The 17934-nt window shown below is 37.2% G+C and overlaps 1 protein-coding gene across 1 annotated transcript in view; it reads right to left on the bottom strand.

Annotated features, from left to right (window-relative positions):
* EDA (ectodysplasin A) overlaps window positions 1–17934 on the bottom strand; it is a 325596-nt gene that overhangs the window by 66490 nt on the left and 241172 nt on the right. The window contains exon 2 of the mRNA XM_012736250.3: window positions 3981–4086. Coding sequence (XP_012591704.1) covers window positions 3981–4086 — 106 coding nt within the window. The remainder of the gene's footprint in view (window positions 1–3980; window positions 4087–17934) is intronic.

Here is a 17934-nt window from a genome sequence, read left to right as displayed (position 1 = left end):
ATGGCAATATGAGGATGATTTTGTATCTGGGTTCTCTGTTCTGATCCATTGGTCTATGTCTCTGTTCTTGTGCTAATCCTGTGCTGTTTTGATTACTATAGCCTTGTAGTATAGCTTGAAGTCTGATAAATTGATGCCTCCCAATATGTTCTTTTTGCTTAAGGTTGCTTTGGCTATACAGGGTCTTCTCTGGTTCCATATGAAGCATAGAATTATTTTTTCTATGTCTGTGAAAAGTGATGTCGGTATTTTAATAGGGATTGTATTGACTCTGTATATCACTTTGGGTAGTATAGACATTTTAAGAATGTTGATGCTGCTGACACATGAGCATGGTATGTTTTTCTATCTGCTTATATCCTCTATTTCTTTCCTCAGTGTTTTGTAGTTCTCCCCATAGAGGTCTTTCACCACTTTAGTTAAATATATTCCTAGATATTTTATTTTCTTTATTGCTATTGTGAAAGGTATTGAGTCTTTGATTTGGTTCTTAGTTTGACTGTTGTTGATGTATATGAATGCTAGTGATGTATGTAGATTGATTTTGTAACCTGAGACTTTGCTGAATTTATTTAACAATTACAGAAGTCTCTTGGCAGAATCTTTGGAGTTTTCTAGATATGAGATCATATCATCAGCAAAGAGTGATAGTCTGACCTCTTCTGCCCCCATTTGGATACCCTTCCTTGATTTCCTTCTCTTGTCTGATTGCTCTGGCTAGGACTTCCAGTATTATGTTGAATGGAAGTTATGATAGTGGGCAACCTTATTTGGTCCCAGTTCTAAGTAGGAACGCTTTCAATTTTTCCCTGTTTAGTATGATGCTGGCTGTGGTTTGTAGTATATGGCTTTTATCATTTTAAGGTAAGTTCCATCTATGACTATTTTGTTGAGCATTCTTATCATAAAGGGTGCTGAATTTCGTTGAATGCTTTTTCTGCATCTATTGAGGGGATCATATGGTCTTTGTTTTCACTTCTATTATTTATAGATTTGTATATGTTGAACCATCCCTGAAGGCATCTCTGATGCTGTCACTCCTTTGCTCAAAATCCTCCAGTTGTTCCCTGTCTCACACAGAATAAAAGCCAGAGTCCTCACCTTGGCCTGTAAGGATCTAGATTGGATTTTGTACTCTGAACTGATCTCCTTCCCTATTCCTCTTCTTACTCTGTTCCCAGTTACACTGGCCTTTCTGGAATATATCAAACATTCTTCTGCCTCAGAGCCTTTGCATTTTCTGTTCCTTCTGTCCCCAGACATTTGCATGGTTCATACCTTCATTTCATTGAGGTCTCTTCTCAAATGTATCCCTTATCAGAGAGAACTTCCTTGATTACCTTATAACATACCCCATCACTCTCTCTCCCTCTTGTTCTGCTATATTTTTCTTCACAGTGCTTACCACCACCACCTTTATTTATTGCTTATCCTAAAGCTCCTTCAGGGTAACAAGAAATATTTATTGAAGGTCTGCTGTGTGTCAGGTCCTTTTCTAGGCAGTGGGATATAAAAGTAAATTAAACAAATACAAATATCCTTATTGTATTCTGTTCTAGTATTATATAAACTGCTATATTTATTCCATAAATATTTGATGAATGTATTGAATAAAGTATACATTCTGCAGAACAACAAGAGTAGTTCAAAAGAAAAGGAGAGTTGGATTTATTTATCACCCTTTTACTCATTGGAGCACCCCCTTATCTAAAAAAAATAGGCTCTGTAGACTAAAGGTGAAAGGCTGAAAATCCAATAAAATCCCAGGATTTCTGGGCATTCAATACCCCTAACTCTAAGGGGCTGGTGGATTCCTCCAAGATATACTGATTAAAGAAAAAGACCTGGATTGCAGAAACTTGACATTGGCACAAAATGAGTAGAGTCTGCTGACCTACTTGAATATCAGATCATGAGGGAAGTAGATAGGTAGTGCTAAAAATTAATAAGAGAGGCTTTGGCCTTGACCGGAGAGAAAAACTATTTTGTATCAAGATGGAATAAACACTCTAAGGAAGATCAGTATCAGAGATGTTGGTAACTAGATCTGGATAAAGTGGTTTGGGGGAAAAGAGGAAATTGCCTTCTTTAAGAGAAAACTTGGGAGGTTAGATGAAGAGGTAAAACTTAGAAGACAACAGACTTCCTTGGAAAGGAAGGGAAGACCATGTCTACTACAGAAGGTGATACCACTCTTACCACCTTTTCCCTGTCCTCCTTATCAACCAGGATTATGAAAGATTTGCTGGTACTGAGAATAGCTTCAGGGGAAAAACTAAAGGTGGAGAAATGGTGAGATGATTAGGAGAGAAAAAGGACCATGACTCTCAGCTCCCAGCTTCCACATAGCCAGAAGACTTGCAGGAAACTGGCTACAAGTAGTAGGTGAATATGGGTGCTTTTATTTCATGGACTACATTTCTTATGCTTGAACTTGGTTATCAACTGTATGTAAAATGTCTGTTCTAGAGAATGTCCCCCTAGTCTAGTTCTCCATTCGAAGGCTCAGGGCTGCTGCCTCCTCCACCGACTAGAAAAACCTATCTTACTTCTCTTTTTAAAAATTATTATTAGGGGGTTCTGGTTCTGAGTTCTTTTTCAGACTTCAGCCAATTCTTCTTCTTGCCACTCCTAACAAAGTCCTAGCCCCATCTCTTTAATGGCTCCTGCCTTCTGAAACTCCTTCCATCATTGGCCCTCACATTGACAACTGTCATCTTAAAAATCTCATTTCCATCTTTATAAAGTCATGTTGCTTTGTAACCATACAGACACATTTCATTGGCTGATGTAGACAGACACATGCTATCTTTGAATCCAGATGGCTTTGCAGCAGCCCAGAGCTATGTATTCTATAAACTCCTATGCCAAAGGGGTAGCATTTTGTCAACTGACAGGGTGATGCTGAAATATCAGAGTGATTCAAAGACTCTTCCCAGGAGCTAGCTCAACATTTTGTTATGCCCCACAGAATGCATTTCTAGTTAACTTCAAGCTATGACACCCCAATAGGGATGTTTTCCATTGGCACATTACTGCCTAGCTGAAGGGGCAGTCAACATCATCAACTTACATTACAAACACCAACAATATGCCAGACACCACACTAGATTCTTGGGTTATACAAAGAGAAATGAATCCCTGCCCTCAAGAAACTTACAAACAAAGCCGGGCATGGTGGCTCACACCTGTCATCCTTGCACTCAGGGAGGTTGAGGTGGGAGGATTACTGGAGCTCAGGAGTTCGAGACCAGCCTGAGCAAGAGTGAGACCCCGTCTCTACTAAAAATAGAAAGAAATTAGCTGGACAACTAAAAGTAGAAAAAATTAGCCAGGCATGGTGGCACATGCCTGTTGTCCCAGCTATCCTGGAGGCTGAAGCAAGAGGATCGCTTGAGCCTAGGAGTTTGAGGTTGCTGTGAGCTAGGCTGACACCACGACACTCTAGCCAGGGCAGCAGAGTGAGAGTCTGTCTCAAAAAACAGAAAAGAAAAGAAAAAGAAACTTACAAACAAGTTCTAGAAGCTCTAGATTTGGGCATGGCAGCAGATACCAACATTGATACAATTATCATTGGAATTAACACATGATGTAAGTGCCAGTATGGCACAACACTCTGACCATTCCAAGAATTCAACCCAATCCTCTTGGGGACCTTAGTAGATGCAGGATGTCTCCAGGGGAGATGAGGTCCTTAGAGAGGATGATCTTGGTCTTTACAGAGAGATACAAATGCTACCATGGCTCTCAGACATACTGAGAAAGAACTGTAAGTATCTGGAGTTGGAGGAGGGAGGATCCTTATCTAGTTAGTTCTATGTCAAAGTACTGATTGGTAGGTTAGGGTGGAAAAATCTTCTGTGATCTTGGATGTGTGGACAATATGAGATGATGAAGCACACTTGACAGGTAGTTCTTAGAAGGATATTCTTACTAACAAATAACTCAGAAGTGATAAAGGATCACCTGAGTAGACTCACCATCTGCTCCTTCACTGCTTTTGCTTCTTTTATTGCGGCGAACATGCTTACTTTCCTCTTCAGAGTATGCCTTTTCATCAGGGAAGAAGAAATTCAGTAGGGCCATCTGTAAAATAACAAGTAGATTAGTGAAAGATTGACCCAGTCAGCCACAGCCCGCATAAAAAACTAGCTTTCCATAGACAGTCTACCTTTATTTTAACATTGTGTCTAAAGCCTGAGCCCATCTTCCCCTTCACTGTGCAAATCCTTTTATTTTTGATGCCATTATTATTCCAAACATGTGGGCATGAAATTTTGGTTAATTTCTAAATCCCTACTCTTCTGCCCTGAATATCTAATAACTAGTCCATTATGTCCTCTTCTCCATATATTTCTGGGGTTCAGAGAGCCAAGCCACAAATTTCTAAGCTCCCTAACATACTAATGATGCCTTGGGTTTGCTATTCCCCCTTGGATTTCATTACTATGCTCCCATAATTTTGCCACACTCCTATTTCTGCTGTACTTTTGGTTTGGTCCCTGAATGCTGTGCATCTAATACTGAGGTATCATTTATGTCAATGCTCTTCTGGGAGTTAGTCATGACAAAGCACACAATTATTCTCTCCCTTTCCTAGATTCCTACAGCACTTATGGCCTATAAGATTCATGTTGGGCTAGGCATCGTGGCTCACATCTGTAATCCCAGCACTTTGGGAAGCCAAGGTAGGAGGATTGCTTCAGGCCAGGAGTTTGAGACCAGCCTGGGCAACATAGGGAGATCCCGTCTCTATAAAAAATTTATAAAATTGCTGGATGTGGTGGCGCGTGCCTGTAGTCCCAGCTACTCTCAGAAGGCCGAGGCAGGAGGATCGCTTGAGCCCAGGAGTTCAAGGCTGCAGTGATCTATGATCTCACCACAGCACTCCAGCCTGGGTGACAGACTAAGACCCTGTCTCCAAAACCAAAAACACAAAAAAGCTCATTTTGGTATTTGGTCCTCTACTTTCTTATAATGATCTCTCATAATAATATAATATGTTTCATATGTGAATAGGTCTGGGTTCACTAATGATAATCAGAGTTTAAATATATACTTGTTGAATTGAATCATAATCTTTCAGTATGAGTGCTTTATTATGGTAAAAAGATGTGCTTGAGTGTAAATAGAGTAGTGAACAGAGTAGTAGGATTAAGAGTGATTCTAATTCCATCTCTGCCACTTACTAGCTATGTAACCTTGGACAAGTTACTTAAGCTTTAATTTCATCATTTGTAAATAGGGATAATAATAGTACTTTGCTCATAAAGCAGTTGCAGAGTTAGCACAGTACCTAGCACATAATATGCACTCAATAAATGTTAGCTATTACTATAATTATTAAAATTAATCTTCAAAATAGAATAGTTAGATAATTTGGAGCTTAAAAAATGAATGTGCTTTCTTATTCTAGTGTGAGTTCAAAAAGTAAATAATTTCAGAGTCCTCATATCTACTGCATCTCCAATTAAGTGGAAAAAAATGGGTTGGACACAAGACAGCCCTAACATTTTACACAAACTTTCTTCAAAATCCTGTGATTTACTGTTTATATTGAACAATTGTACCCAATAGCCTTAAGGTACATGATTAGTATCTTGTAGGATACACTAATCTATTAAATATAAAATTAATGAATGAATGTATAGGTAATCTCCCACTTGTGAATAGGGTTGCATTTAAAGCTTATTTAGGTTGAACTACATGAAACTGTCATTTTTGTATGTCAGAAATGATTAACATCAATTTCACATGGTTCAACTTAGCAGTATTTTTGAGTAACTTGATTGGAATGTAAAAATGCAGTTTTCCATAGAATCAATATAATAAAGTCTGGTTAGTTTTCCTGATAAGCCCACAGAGAGTTACTTAACCCACAGGATAAATAAGCTAATATACTAGTAATAGTATAAAACAAAAATTCTATTTACAATAAAATATCAATCATTTGCAGCTCTGTAAGTCATTCTTGATGGAAGAGTTTTCTTTATAACTTTGACTGCTAAAACTTACTTCAGCTATTTTGGATAGAAATTAGTTTATAATATATGATTTAATTTAGGGCTTACTGAATATATGGAGGACTATTTGCCTGTACATTAAATGGCCCCAGTCCAGCATGGTTTTGAGGTTTTAGAAAAATTATTATTAAAATTACAGACAGAGTAATATATGCTTTATAGAGAGAAGTTTAAGGTTCTCTGAGAACAAGAGGGGAAGTACCTAATACAAACTGGGAGTGGACAAGCCTTCTTGGACGAGGTGCTACCTCTGTGAGTCCCGAAGGGTGTCAAGGATTTAGTTATAAATGGGAAATGGAAAAGGGATTCTAGGCAAAGAGAGTATTGTGTTTAAATTTCCTCTTTCAGAGGAAAGAGAAAGAATAGCAATTTTTGGAACTACAAATGGCTTAGAATAAGTAGTAGGAGGTGGGGAGGAATGGTGAGAGATATGAGCCAAGGGGTGTTAAATAAGAGCCAGATCATGTTAAGGAATTTAGACTAGATCCTGTAGCAGAGGGATCCTCTGAAGGATTTTGCCCTTTCTAAATGTTTGTCCCTTATGAAAATTTGAGATATAATTTACATACAACAAAATGCACAAATTTTAAGCATATAGGTTGAAGAGATTTGACAAGTGCACACACCTTTGTAACCACCACTCAAATCAATACATAGAACATTTTACATCACCCTTTAGAATTCCATTGTGCCCCTTCCAGTCGTTCTCCAGCAACTCCTTGCCCCAAGGCAACTACCATTCTGATCTCTATCACCATCTCTTGTTTTTTTCCGTTCTATACTAGAATCATATAATATGATTTTTCATATGTATGAATGAATATGATTTTTCATTTAACATAATGTCTGTGAAATTCATCCATGTTGTTGCATGTATCTCTAGTTCATTCCTTTTTAGTGCTGAGTAGTAGTATTTTGTTGTATGGCTCTATCACGTGTTTTCTGCGCATTTTACCTATTGATAAACACTTGGGTTATTTCCAGTTTGGGACTATTATAAATAAAGCTGATATGAACATTCATGTACAAGTCTTTTTGTAGACATATGTTTTCATTTTTCTTGAGTAAACACCTAGCAGTGGAACCTCTGGGTATTTGTCGTAAGAAACTGCCAAATTGTTTTCCAGAGTGACTGTACCATTTTATATGCCCACCAGCAATGTATGAGAGTCCCAGTGCTCTGTATCTTCACCAATACTTGGTATTGTCAGTATTTCTAATTAATCCACCGTTCTGGTGGATGTGAAGTACGGTTTCATTGTGGTTGGTTTTTGAGTTCTTAAACTTCTTTTTAGTGTTTTTTCATCTCTTACCTTCCTGTACCTCCTCACCATCACCAACTACAATTCCAGAGATTTCCTTATACTTTTTGTGCTCCCTCTTGGGCTCAGCTCCCATGAGAGTTCTGGCAGGGGCTCTAGCACATTCTTGTGTCCTGATGGTGGCAGTAGGAGAAGGTGCTCACATATTAACTGTTCCCAAGAGTCTGATGGGAGCCTGTAAAAACTCAAGCTCCCAGAAGAGGAGGGCTGAGGAGAAACAAACTTCTGCACACAGCAGAAATGACTCCAGCTCCCATGGGTAGTAGGAGTAGCTCCAAGTCCCTCAAGAGAGGCTGTTGATGCATATGGAACATTCATAAGTCAAGTGTTCATTAGAAAGGGACTGCTAGTATATGAAGATGCTTTGAACATAGTTTCTATTTTCTCAATAAAAACCAAAAGAAAACAATATAAAACATTGCTTAAAATGAAAGAGATTTCCTACTCACAATGCCCTTATTTTAGTCTCAATTAGAAGTAGGAGTTAAAACTATATCATATAATGTTAAAGACAAAAACCAGTGGCTACTCATACAAAAGGTGTAGAATTCTAGCTTGAGTTTTGCATTCATTAGCATGGCCTCCAGAGGCAAGTTGCAGAATATGAACAAAACAGCCCTCTCATTTAGAATATTGCTTTCCTATTGCACAAGGGAGGAGGCATCAGGAATGTTGGCCACAGCCAGGCATTTTGCTCAAGGGAAAAAAATCTAATTCTTTACACTTTATTAAGTGATTACACCCTTGTTTCCTATGGTAAAATTACATGGTAAACAGCACCTGCAGATTATAAGGATCTCAGCTGGAAACAATTCGTTAGTAGTGAGACATGAGGGATACATCCATTATTGCTAGTGAATCTCCAGATATTGCTACAAACATATTTTTTCTAATATTTAAACCCACAAAATTATTGGGTCCTTTTTTTTTTACCATGACATAGAATAAATTTGATCCATTTTTTATTTCATGTGTAATGTACTTGATTGTACTAGATGATTCGTAGGAAATTACTTATAAGCCTCTTGAGGGAAAGGGCCATACCTTATCCATTTGTGTATACCTAGTGCCTTGCCCTGGGCCTGCACATAGTAGGCCCCAATAAATATCTCTCTGTTGAAAGAATAATTGGACTCTTTTAGTCTGTTTGTGCTGCTATAACAAAATACCTGAGACTGGGTAATTTATAAAGAACAGAAATTTATTTTCTCACAGTTATGGAGGCTGGGAAGTCCACGATCAAGGCGCCAGCAGGTTTGGTTATGTAGCTGTTCTCTGCTTCACCAGATGGCATCCTGTTGCTGCATCTTCCAGAGAGAAGGAATGCTGTGTCCTCACATGATGGAAGGCAGAAGGTCAAGATAGCTGAACACTGCATGAAGCCTCTTTTATAAGGGCCTTAATCCCATTCATGAGGTAGGAGCTCTCATGGCCCAATTAACCTCTTAAAGGCCCCAACTCTTAACGCCATCACACTGGCAACACCTAAATTTTGGCACATTCAAACCATAGCAGGCACATTCAAATAATAGCATGCATTATCACCAATCTATACCTTAAGGCCAGGATTTTATTTGAACTGGTTGGACCTATGTTTTGAGATCAATCATGGAAAGGTGGACTAAGGACTGAATACACTACTAGTAGGAATCAAATAAAAGGGATCCTAAGAGTGAGAGACTCGATAAGTCAGTAGTTCTTAAACTTTGGTGTGCATCAGAATCACTAGCCATGAGTGTTAAAGTGCAGAATCCCAGACCTTTCCCTTCTCGAATTTAGGTTGAGTAAGACCCTAGAATCTGACTTCTCAACTTGTTCACTAGGGCATTGTGATGCAGGGAGTCCCTGAACTACACTTTGGGAAGCTACTGTATTCTTCATTCCTCAACCAATTCATTATCTGTAGACTGAAAAGACTTCATCCTTTTTTTTATTCCTGGTAAAATAAGGCTCTTACATAGCTAGTGTTTTTTACCTTTTCTTCTGTCATTCTAAGAGAGAATTTGTTTATAGAAAGTGGTACTTCATCTCTCTCAAGAGGAGGCAGATCTATACCAGGCTTTCTAAAAATCAGTAAATCACCTATTTTTTAAAAAAGATTGCTCTTTCAATGCTGTTGAATAGATAATCTATTTTTCTTATTTTCCTTATTGCAACCCCTGCCATCACCAGCACCATCCGCAATCAGCTGGGACCTTCAAATAAATTAGAAGCATTTATGTCCTGAAACATTCAACAAAGCCTCTAAGTGATTCTACTATAGCAAGATATGAGCATCCCATTACCAATGAGTAAAAGTAGGATTGACTAAACTACCTTGATGGGTATGTCACGGATATAAAATGAATATGAAAGGTGGCATTGAATACACTTCTAATCTTATAAGAGCCCTTCACTCAACATGCTCTTATTATCAACAAAAGGTCTGGAGAGAGCCATTCAGGGTGGTGTTGTCTGCTGAACTGAGTACTTACCATACGAAGGGCACTGAACTACACACTGTCTTTAACATATACAGACAAACAACATGCAAATAATCCTGAGTTTTTGTGTAGTGCAGTCATAGCACTACATAACAGGAGGCAGTAAGGTTTCAGTATGACAAGAAGTGAAGCACAGTATGTGCTGGTTGCTGAACAGAGTGTGCCAGCTCCTGGGAGTGAGCAAACAAGAACATTCAACATTGATCACAGCATCCCATGGGAGAAGCCACAAGCGGAGTGGGGGTGGAACTGGCAGCAATCAGCTCAAATGCCAAACGAAATTGGCATCTTGGACATCTGTGATATGAGGGCCAGGGATTGCCAACCCCATTGTAGACATGTCAGAGGATGACTGAAATTATGTAGTAAACCTAAACATGGAAGTTAAATACAACCAACATTTTCCATCACATAGAGCTAAAAGCTGTCACTAAATCCTGTTTCCTATGGAGTTTGACTTAAAAATCACTGCCCAATAATGCAAATGACTATAAAGTAGAAAGCAAAATAAAAAAGAACAGTATCTTTGCCTGGGGATATTACTGTAGCGCAGCATCAGTGAAAAATTGTACTATAGGCCAGCTCACTCTTGGTTTTTCTTAGCTCCCATTTTTGGGCTATAAAGATCACCTAACATTTATCAAATAATACCTTATATATTTTAATACTAATTTTTCTTCTCCCATAGGTAGTAAGCTCCTCAAAGGTAGGCATATTTATGGGTTCAGAACTAGTATAGACTTGTCCTCTGGGCAGGGTGAAATCTGTTTAAGATGCACATCAGTTATTAGAAACACACAAAGAACAAAATGCAAAGGACAAAATGGACCCTGCTCTGACTTTCTGTTTCCTAGGTTCAGCTTTATTTCTAACATCCAGAACACAGCTGGAAAAACAAAAGCTTACTTAACTGATTTTTATCAATGGACAATATAAGTTGTGTCCAGATTTTGTATGACTTTGAAGTTCACACCCACCACAGATGTCACATCTACCGTGTTGAACTGTTTTATTGTCAGATTCAGGGTAGTGCTTAATGTGAAATGGCAAGAGAGGACCACCACTACTGAGATTCTGGAAGTCAGCTAGTCTATCAGCATTAAAGCAATGTTCCTTGCTAACATGTGTGGAGATGCAATGGCAGAAGGATACCCAAACATCTTTGGTATGGTGAGCTTTGTGGCATAATCACAAGCAGGAGAGGCATAAGAAATACTCTAAAGGATGCACTAAAGCATAGCTTCAAATAACACAACATAGCTGTGGGCTGCTAGGGAAAACAGAAGCAGAGAACAGCTTGGAATGCAACAATATGGAATTTAGAAACTCTTTTTGAGCAAAGGCTTTCAGCTGACCACAAGTTGAACACAGAAATACAGACAGTGACAGGCTCTACAAATAGCAGCTGCAGCCACAAATCAAAAAGCAGTTTGTATGTTATGTCATATAGAAAAGACACTTCATACCAAAGATGTTTGGGTATCCTTCTGCCATTGCATCTCTACACATGTTAGCAAGGAACATTGCTTTAATGCTGATAGACTAGCTGACTTCCAGAATCTCAGTAGTGGTGGTCCTCTCTTGCCATTTCACATTAAGCACTACCCTGAATCTGACAATAAAACAGTTCAACACGGTAGATGTGACATCTGTGGTGGGTGTGAACTTCAAAGTCATACAAAATCTGGACACAACTTATATTGTCCATTGATAAAAATCAGTTAAGTAAGCTTTAGTTTTTCAGCTGTGTTCTGGATGTTAGAAATAAAGCTGAACCTAGGAAACAGAAAGTCAGAGCAGGGTCCATTTTGTCCTTTAAGATTTAGTCTTTGCTCCCCACGAGTGTGGGTGAAATCAGTAGTGACATCTTTGAATAAGAGGAAGGGCAGCAATATATACTGGATGTCACTGCCTTCCCTTGAGAGTGTCTGCTTATTAAATTTGTAATTCCTCACACATCTAAGGAGAATGGTGCTTTGGCACATAAGGAGGAAAAATATACTTCCACTTGTAATACCTAGAAATCACTAAATGCTATCATTTGTGAGTAGAATCAGCTTATAAATTAGATGAACTCTGTATTCAGAAAATATTAGCTCAAATGCATCTTCTTAATTATGAATTCTTAAATGGCTCTTGAAAGTTTTATAATGATGCTGCAGTTTACCTTTATAAAGCTGGACTAATGCAGGTTAGGGTAGCATTACGACTAAAATGAGATTGCCTGTGCAATCCATTTAAACGCAGATATTTTCCCTTTGTCCAAAATTTCACTATCAATAGCATTCTATTATATGAAATCTATTCTGTTCCTAATGGAGACCTAAACCACATAAACTACCTCCAAGCCATATCTGACTACAACATTCAAGATCAAGTACAGAGGAAAGACAAAAGTGAGGCAGCTAGTAAAAAGAGAGTTGCAATAGTCAGAACATGGGGGAGGGGAATAGTATATAAGTAAGAAGCAAATTAAGAAACAGATGACTATTGATTCTTATAGGGAAAAAGTATTCCAAACAGTGTAGAAAAATTAAGCAAGTGGGAAGGACTTTAGGGAAAGATGACTTATATTCAGTTTAAGTTAATAGTGAAATATGTTATAGACTATAGTGTAACTGTTATAATGAGCACTCAGATGATGAAGGAAAGGCTAGAAACAATGATCCAAACAAGTCTATGGGATTGGGTAGATGCTAAGGATGTGAACATAGATATGTGGCCAGTGGACCATTCAGGATTGGCTCACAGCAATGTGAGTATAGAAAGTGAATCTCAGAAACCAATACATAAGTTCACAGGGAAAGGTCAGGCAGGATAGGATATAAGTACAGCAGGTCAAAAGTGATCCATGTATCCTAAAATATTTGTACCCCTGTAATACTTTTCAAGAAAAAAGTACAGTAGGTTGAATTCAAAGAAGAGTCTAAGATACAGACATCTTAGTGGCAGGCAGGTTAACCAGTGGTGATATAATGAGCAAAGATTCAGCCCACAATATATGCCTCTAACAAACTTGAGGAATGGGAAAAAGAGTAAAGGGTCTGGGATACAAGTTCAGAATTTTAAACACTGTAAAACTAGCATAACCAAGGGAATAAAAGGACTGGCAAGAAAATTGCAAGGCTAGGAAGATAATTCCACTATGAGACTGGACGAATCCAAAGTTGCAATGCTGTTCTTGGTTAACTTGGCATTTTAGTGCTTCTTGTGTCCAAGCATGGCCAGGACTTCCCTTGAGGTAAATACAAAATAATTCATTATGTGACATAATGGCAGACCAATACTGTTTCAGTAGCTGTAAAACTGAGAGATTTTTTTTCAATATAACTGTTGATTAGAATCCAGCATTAGAGTATTTCCATGGAAATGTCATTTTCTCAGAGGAAAATTCCTGACTCTTGCTTATGACCGTGACAGTCAGTGAAGAAGGCCTCACACTGAGTATTGTCTCATAAATCTTTCCCATAGTATCTCAACAGAGCTACCGATTCAAAAAGAAATTAGGATAAAATATAAACAAATGAAATGAACTATAGCAAAATATTCAATTCATTAGAGTCAATTTTATGCATATCCATTGTTTGATTGTTAGTTTTAGGGACTGAAGCCATCTTTCCATGGAGCAATAGAGAATTAAATTTCATCAGTACTACTAATCTCTTACACAGAGCTTTAACCCTAATGAATCCTCTAATTTCTACTAATGGGTAAACAAATTAGGTTTGTCCAGTTCATAGTTAATTGTTCATAATTATATTAATAAATATTTTCCCCAAAATCAACAGAAAGCTCATAAACTTTAAAATCTAATAAGTATATAGACATTGGGACCAAGGTAGCTGACTAATCAAACAATTTTAGCTCCCCTTTCTTCCAAGATCCCATTAAAATAACATGAAATAAAAAAAGATACGATGAAGGAATAATAGGAAGAATCAGCAGAAAAGAGATTCCAATATGTTTCTGAAAGACAGAAAGTGGATAGGATGCTGACTGATAAAGATGGGCAGATACACAGAGGGGGCTTACAGCCTGGGAGAATGCTGAGCTGCCCTGTAGGACCACAGAGAAGTTTGAAAATTGGAAATACCAAGTAAGGGAGAGGGTGTCAATTAAAGGTGAGAAATTCATCAAATATATGTATATTAAATAATCATCTGCCTCCCCTGTGTATAGAACCCCTACTATTCAGGCATTTATTCTCAATGTAAAAACAAAAATCAGAAGGTTCTTCTCTGAAGAGATTGAATAAATTGTTTAAGAAGAACTGAGTTAGCTAATGTGGGCATTAGTGCCCTAAAACAAAGACCTATACACGCTGGAGTTTAGAGGTCCTCCAGCATAATGGCTCTATCTATATGATTTGCAGGCCTCTTATTTGGGGTAGTGAGGCATTTTAGACACATTATGAAATTTCAGAACAACAAAGGTAAAGAGAAAATTCTTATAGCTCCCAGAGAGGAAAAACATTAACAATTAAAGATGTTACTCATAAGTAACACTGGCTCTTATAGAGAACAACAGAGGAATGCCTTCAAGGTTTTGAGGATAAATTACTTTGAACCTATAATTTTGTTCCCAGCCAAATACCAATCAAGTCCTATAACAAAAGAAAGACATTTTCAGATTCCAAAGACTCAAACTACACCTTTCAAACCCCTTTCTCTACAAATTTACTTAAGGATATACTTGAGCAAAATGAGACAATAAAGAAAGATATAGACATATGCTGGATTTTGGATACAGTGAACCTAAAACTAGAGACTAATGAAAGTAAGTCCAAGGAAAAGAGCTGCACTGCAGACCTAAGGAACATTCAGTCTAAATAGAAGCAAGGAGGGCTCCAAGATGGAGGCATCTATGAAAAACAGGGGGAGAGGGACTCACAATTTTATCCATTTTTAAGAAATTAGTGAAACTTATGGCAGTAGCAGACAATGCAAGAAAAAATAAAGGTAATTAGAAAATCCAGAAAAAACAAATTTATACAAATTAAGAAATGTAATACTATCATGACACTTGACAGAAGAGAGAAAATTTTTAAATAGCTAACAATAGTATGAACACTGTACCAATTTTCAACTCTCAGAAATAACCAATATACAAAAGCACAGGATACTTAATTTTGGAAATGCTTAATTACAGATGGACAGCAAAACATAAATGTTATCACTCTTAGCAGTGCAAAAAGTTAAAGTATGAATGACAAGAACTGGTAGGTAGAAGGGGTAAGAGATATATAGAAGAGCACAGAACTAATGGCCTCCTCTTACAGAGTTAAGAGATACTGTCTATAGTTCATGGAATAAAAAATAAAGGTCTAAGTATATTCCTCAAACAAACACAGGAATTAAAAAGCACTATAACTACATTGGGATAAGAGGTAGTATAAGTGAGATAGAGCCTCATTCATCAAACTACAAAGTTAATAAAGCCTAAAATAGATAAACCAAGAAGTAGCAGCATTATGGAAGCAATCACCAGAAGAACTAAACAGAAAGTTAATAGAGTTAAAGGTAATCTCAGAGGGTGAGGACAGAGAGAGTTGCAACAGCGAAATGTTGCTTACGTTATAAACTATTTGTACATTGTTCATTATTTTTAAAAACCATGTACATGTATTACTTCATAAAAATATAAAAATAGAAAGAATATGGCTTTTTTAAAACCAACCAATAACGTTGAAACAGAAATCTTTTGTCACTACTAAATTCCAACTAGCCTCGGAGAACCTTTACCTGAAAAAGAGTGCTGGCCAGGGACCATCTAAGCCATAGCTCCTGTTTGTATTATCTGACCCGCTCTTTTCCCTGAAAGCCCCCCCAATAACCACTAAAACTTTAACACAAATGCTGGATCAAGTGACAACCAGCTTCATTTTCAGCCAAAGAGATTGTTTCTTATGGTCTTATAGATATACAATAATATGCACATATTTAAACTTACAAGTTTTGACATGTGCATGTACATATATGTATACCTGTGAAACCATCATCACAATCAAAATAATGAAGATATCCATCACCCCCCCAAATTTCTTCATGTCCCACTGTAATCCCTTCCCATTCAGCCCAGTTGTGGATGCCCTCTGCATTTCCAGGCAATTGCCAATATTCTGTCACCATAGATCAGTTTTCATTTTCTAGAATTTTATATATATAGAATCACACACTCTTCTTTTTTGGAGGGATCTGGCTTCTTTCATTCAGCATAATTATTTTGAGATTCAATCATATTATAACATGTGTCAGTAGTTCATTCATTTTTATATTGATAAGTATTATAGTATTCTGTTGTATGGATGTAACAATTTCTTTAATCCATTCACCTGTTGATGGACATAATGGCTTGTTTCCAGTTTTTAGTTACTACAAATAAAATTGTTACGGACATTGGTGTGCAAGTCTTTTTTTTTTTTTTTTTTTTTTTTTTTTTTTTTTTTTTTCTTTTTTGAGAAAACTACTTGTCCAAGTGTGCAAGTCTTGTGTGGGCATATGCTTTCATTTCTCTTAAGAGATTCCTAGGAGTGGAAATTCCTAGGAGTGGAACTATTGGGTAACATATACTTAAGGTAAATACATATTATAAGAAACTGCCAAACTATTTTCTAAAGTAGATGCACCATTTTATATTCCCACCAGCAGTGTATAAGAGTTTCACTTTCTCACATCCTCGTCAAAACTTGGTATGATCAGTCTCTTTAAGTTTAGCCATTCTAATAGGTGTATAGTGGTCTCTCATTGTGGTTTTAATTTGTATTTCCCTGTTGACTAATAATGTTGAATAGTTTTTGATAGATCTTCTTTGGTGCAGTCTCTGTTCAAATGTTTCACCCATTTATTTTATTTTATTTAGAGATGGGGGTCTTACAATGTTGCCTAGGTTGGTCTTGAACTCCTGGGCTCAAGCAATTCTCCCACCTTGGCCTCTCAAGTAGCTGGGATTACAGGCACGCACCATTACGTGTAGTGGCTAATGGCTATAATCCTAGCACTCTGGGAGGCCGAGGTGGGATGACTGCTTGAGATCAGGAGTTCAAGATCAGTTTGAGCAAGACCAAGACCCCCTCTCTACCAAAAATAGAAAAATTAGCCAGGTGCTGTAGTGCACATCTGTAGCCCCAACTACTTGGGAGGCTGGGGCAAGAGGATTGCTTTAGCCCAGGAGTGTGAGGTTGCAGTGAGCTGTGATGATGCCACTGCACTCTACTCAGGGTGACAGAGTGAGAACCTGTCTCAAAAAACATTGAGTTGTTTATTTCTTATTATTGAGTTTTTAACACATTAACTGCCATGTGAGTTGTATTTAACTCATGTTAGTTTTGAGCCTGGGGCCTTGTGAAGTATATGTAACTCACACGTCTATTTACCTTGGGAACCATGTGAACTATTTTTGAAGTTGCATAGAACTCATGCACAGAAAACAATAAAAAATAATAAGTTTTTCATTAAATTAGAAAGGATCGTTTTATTTTTGAAGTTTTTATTTTATTTTCATAACAAAACACTATTTCCCCAAGGAAAAATGTTTTTTCTAGTGTGGCAGTCAATGTGTTAAAGAGTACATTATATATTCTGAATATAAGTTCTTTATCAGATATGAGGTTTACAAATATTTTCTTCTAATCTGTATCTTGTCTTTTAATTTTCTTCAGTATCTTATGAAAAACAGAATTCTTAAATTTGATGAAGTTCAATTTACCAAATTTTTCTTTTATGGATCATGCTTTTGTTGTTGGTTTCATATCTTAAACAATCTTTGCCTGGTGGTTTTAAACTTTATGGTTAGGCCTATGATCCATTTTGAGTTAATTTTTATATAGCATGTGAAGCATTAATCAAGGTTTTTAAATATGTCCAAATGTCTATGTGACCCAGCACAATCACTTTCTCCATTGAATTGCTTTATATTTTTGTTGAAGATAAATTGACCATATATGTGTGGGTCTATTTCTTCGCTCACTATTCTGTACCTTGACCTAATGTCTATCTTTCTATTAAAAACACTAAGTCTTGATTACTTGGCTTTCTAGTACGTCTTGAAATGAAGTAGCATAGGTCCTCCAACTTTGTTCTTTTCTTTCAAAGTTGTGTTGGATATCCT

Source organism: Microcebus murinus, chromosome X (assembly GCF_040939455.1).
Source record: "Microcebus murinus isolate Inina chromosome X, M.murinus_Inina_mat1.0, whole genome shotgun sequence".
NCBI lineage: Eukaryota > Metazoa > Chordata > Mammalia > Primates > Cheirogaleidae > Microcebus > Microcebus murinus.
This window is presented reverse-complemented; position numbering and strand designations above follow the sequence as displayed.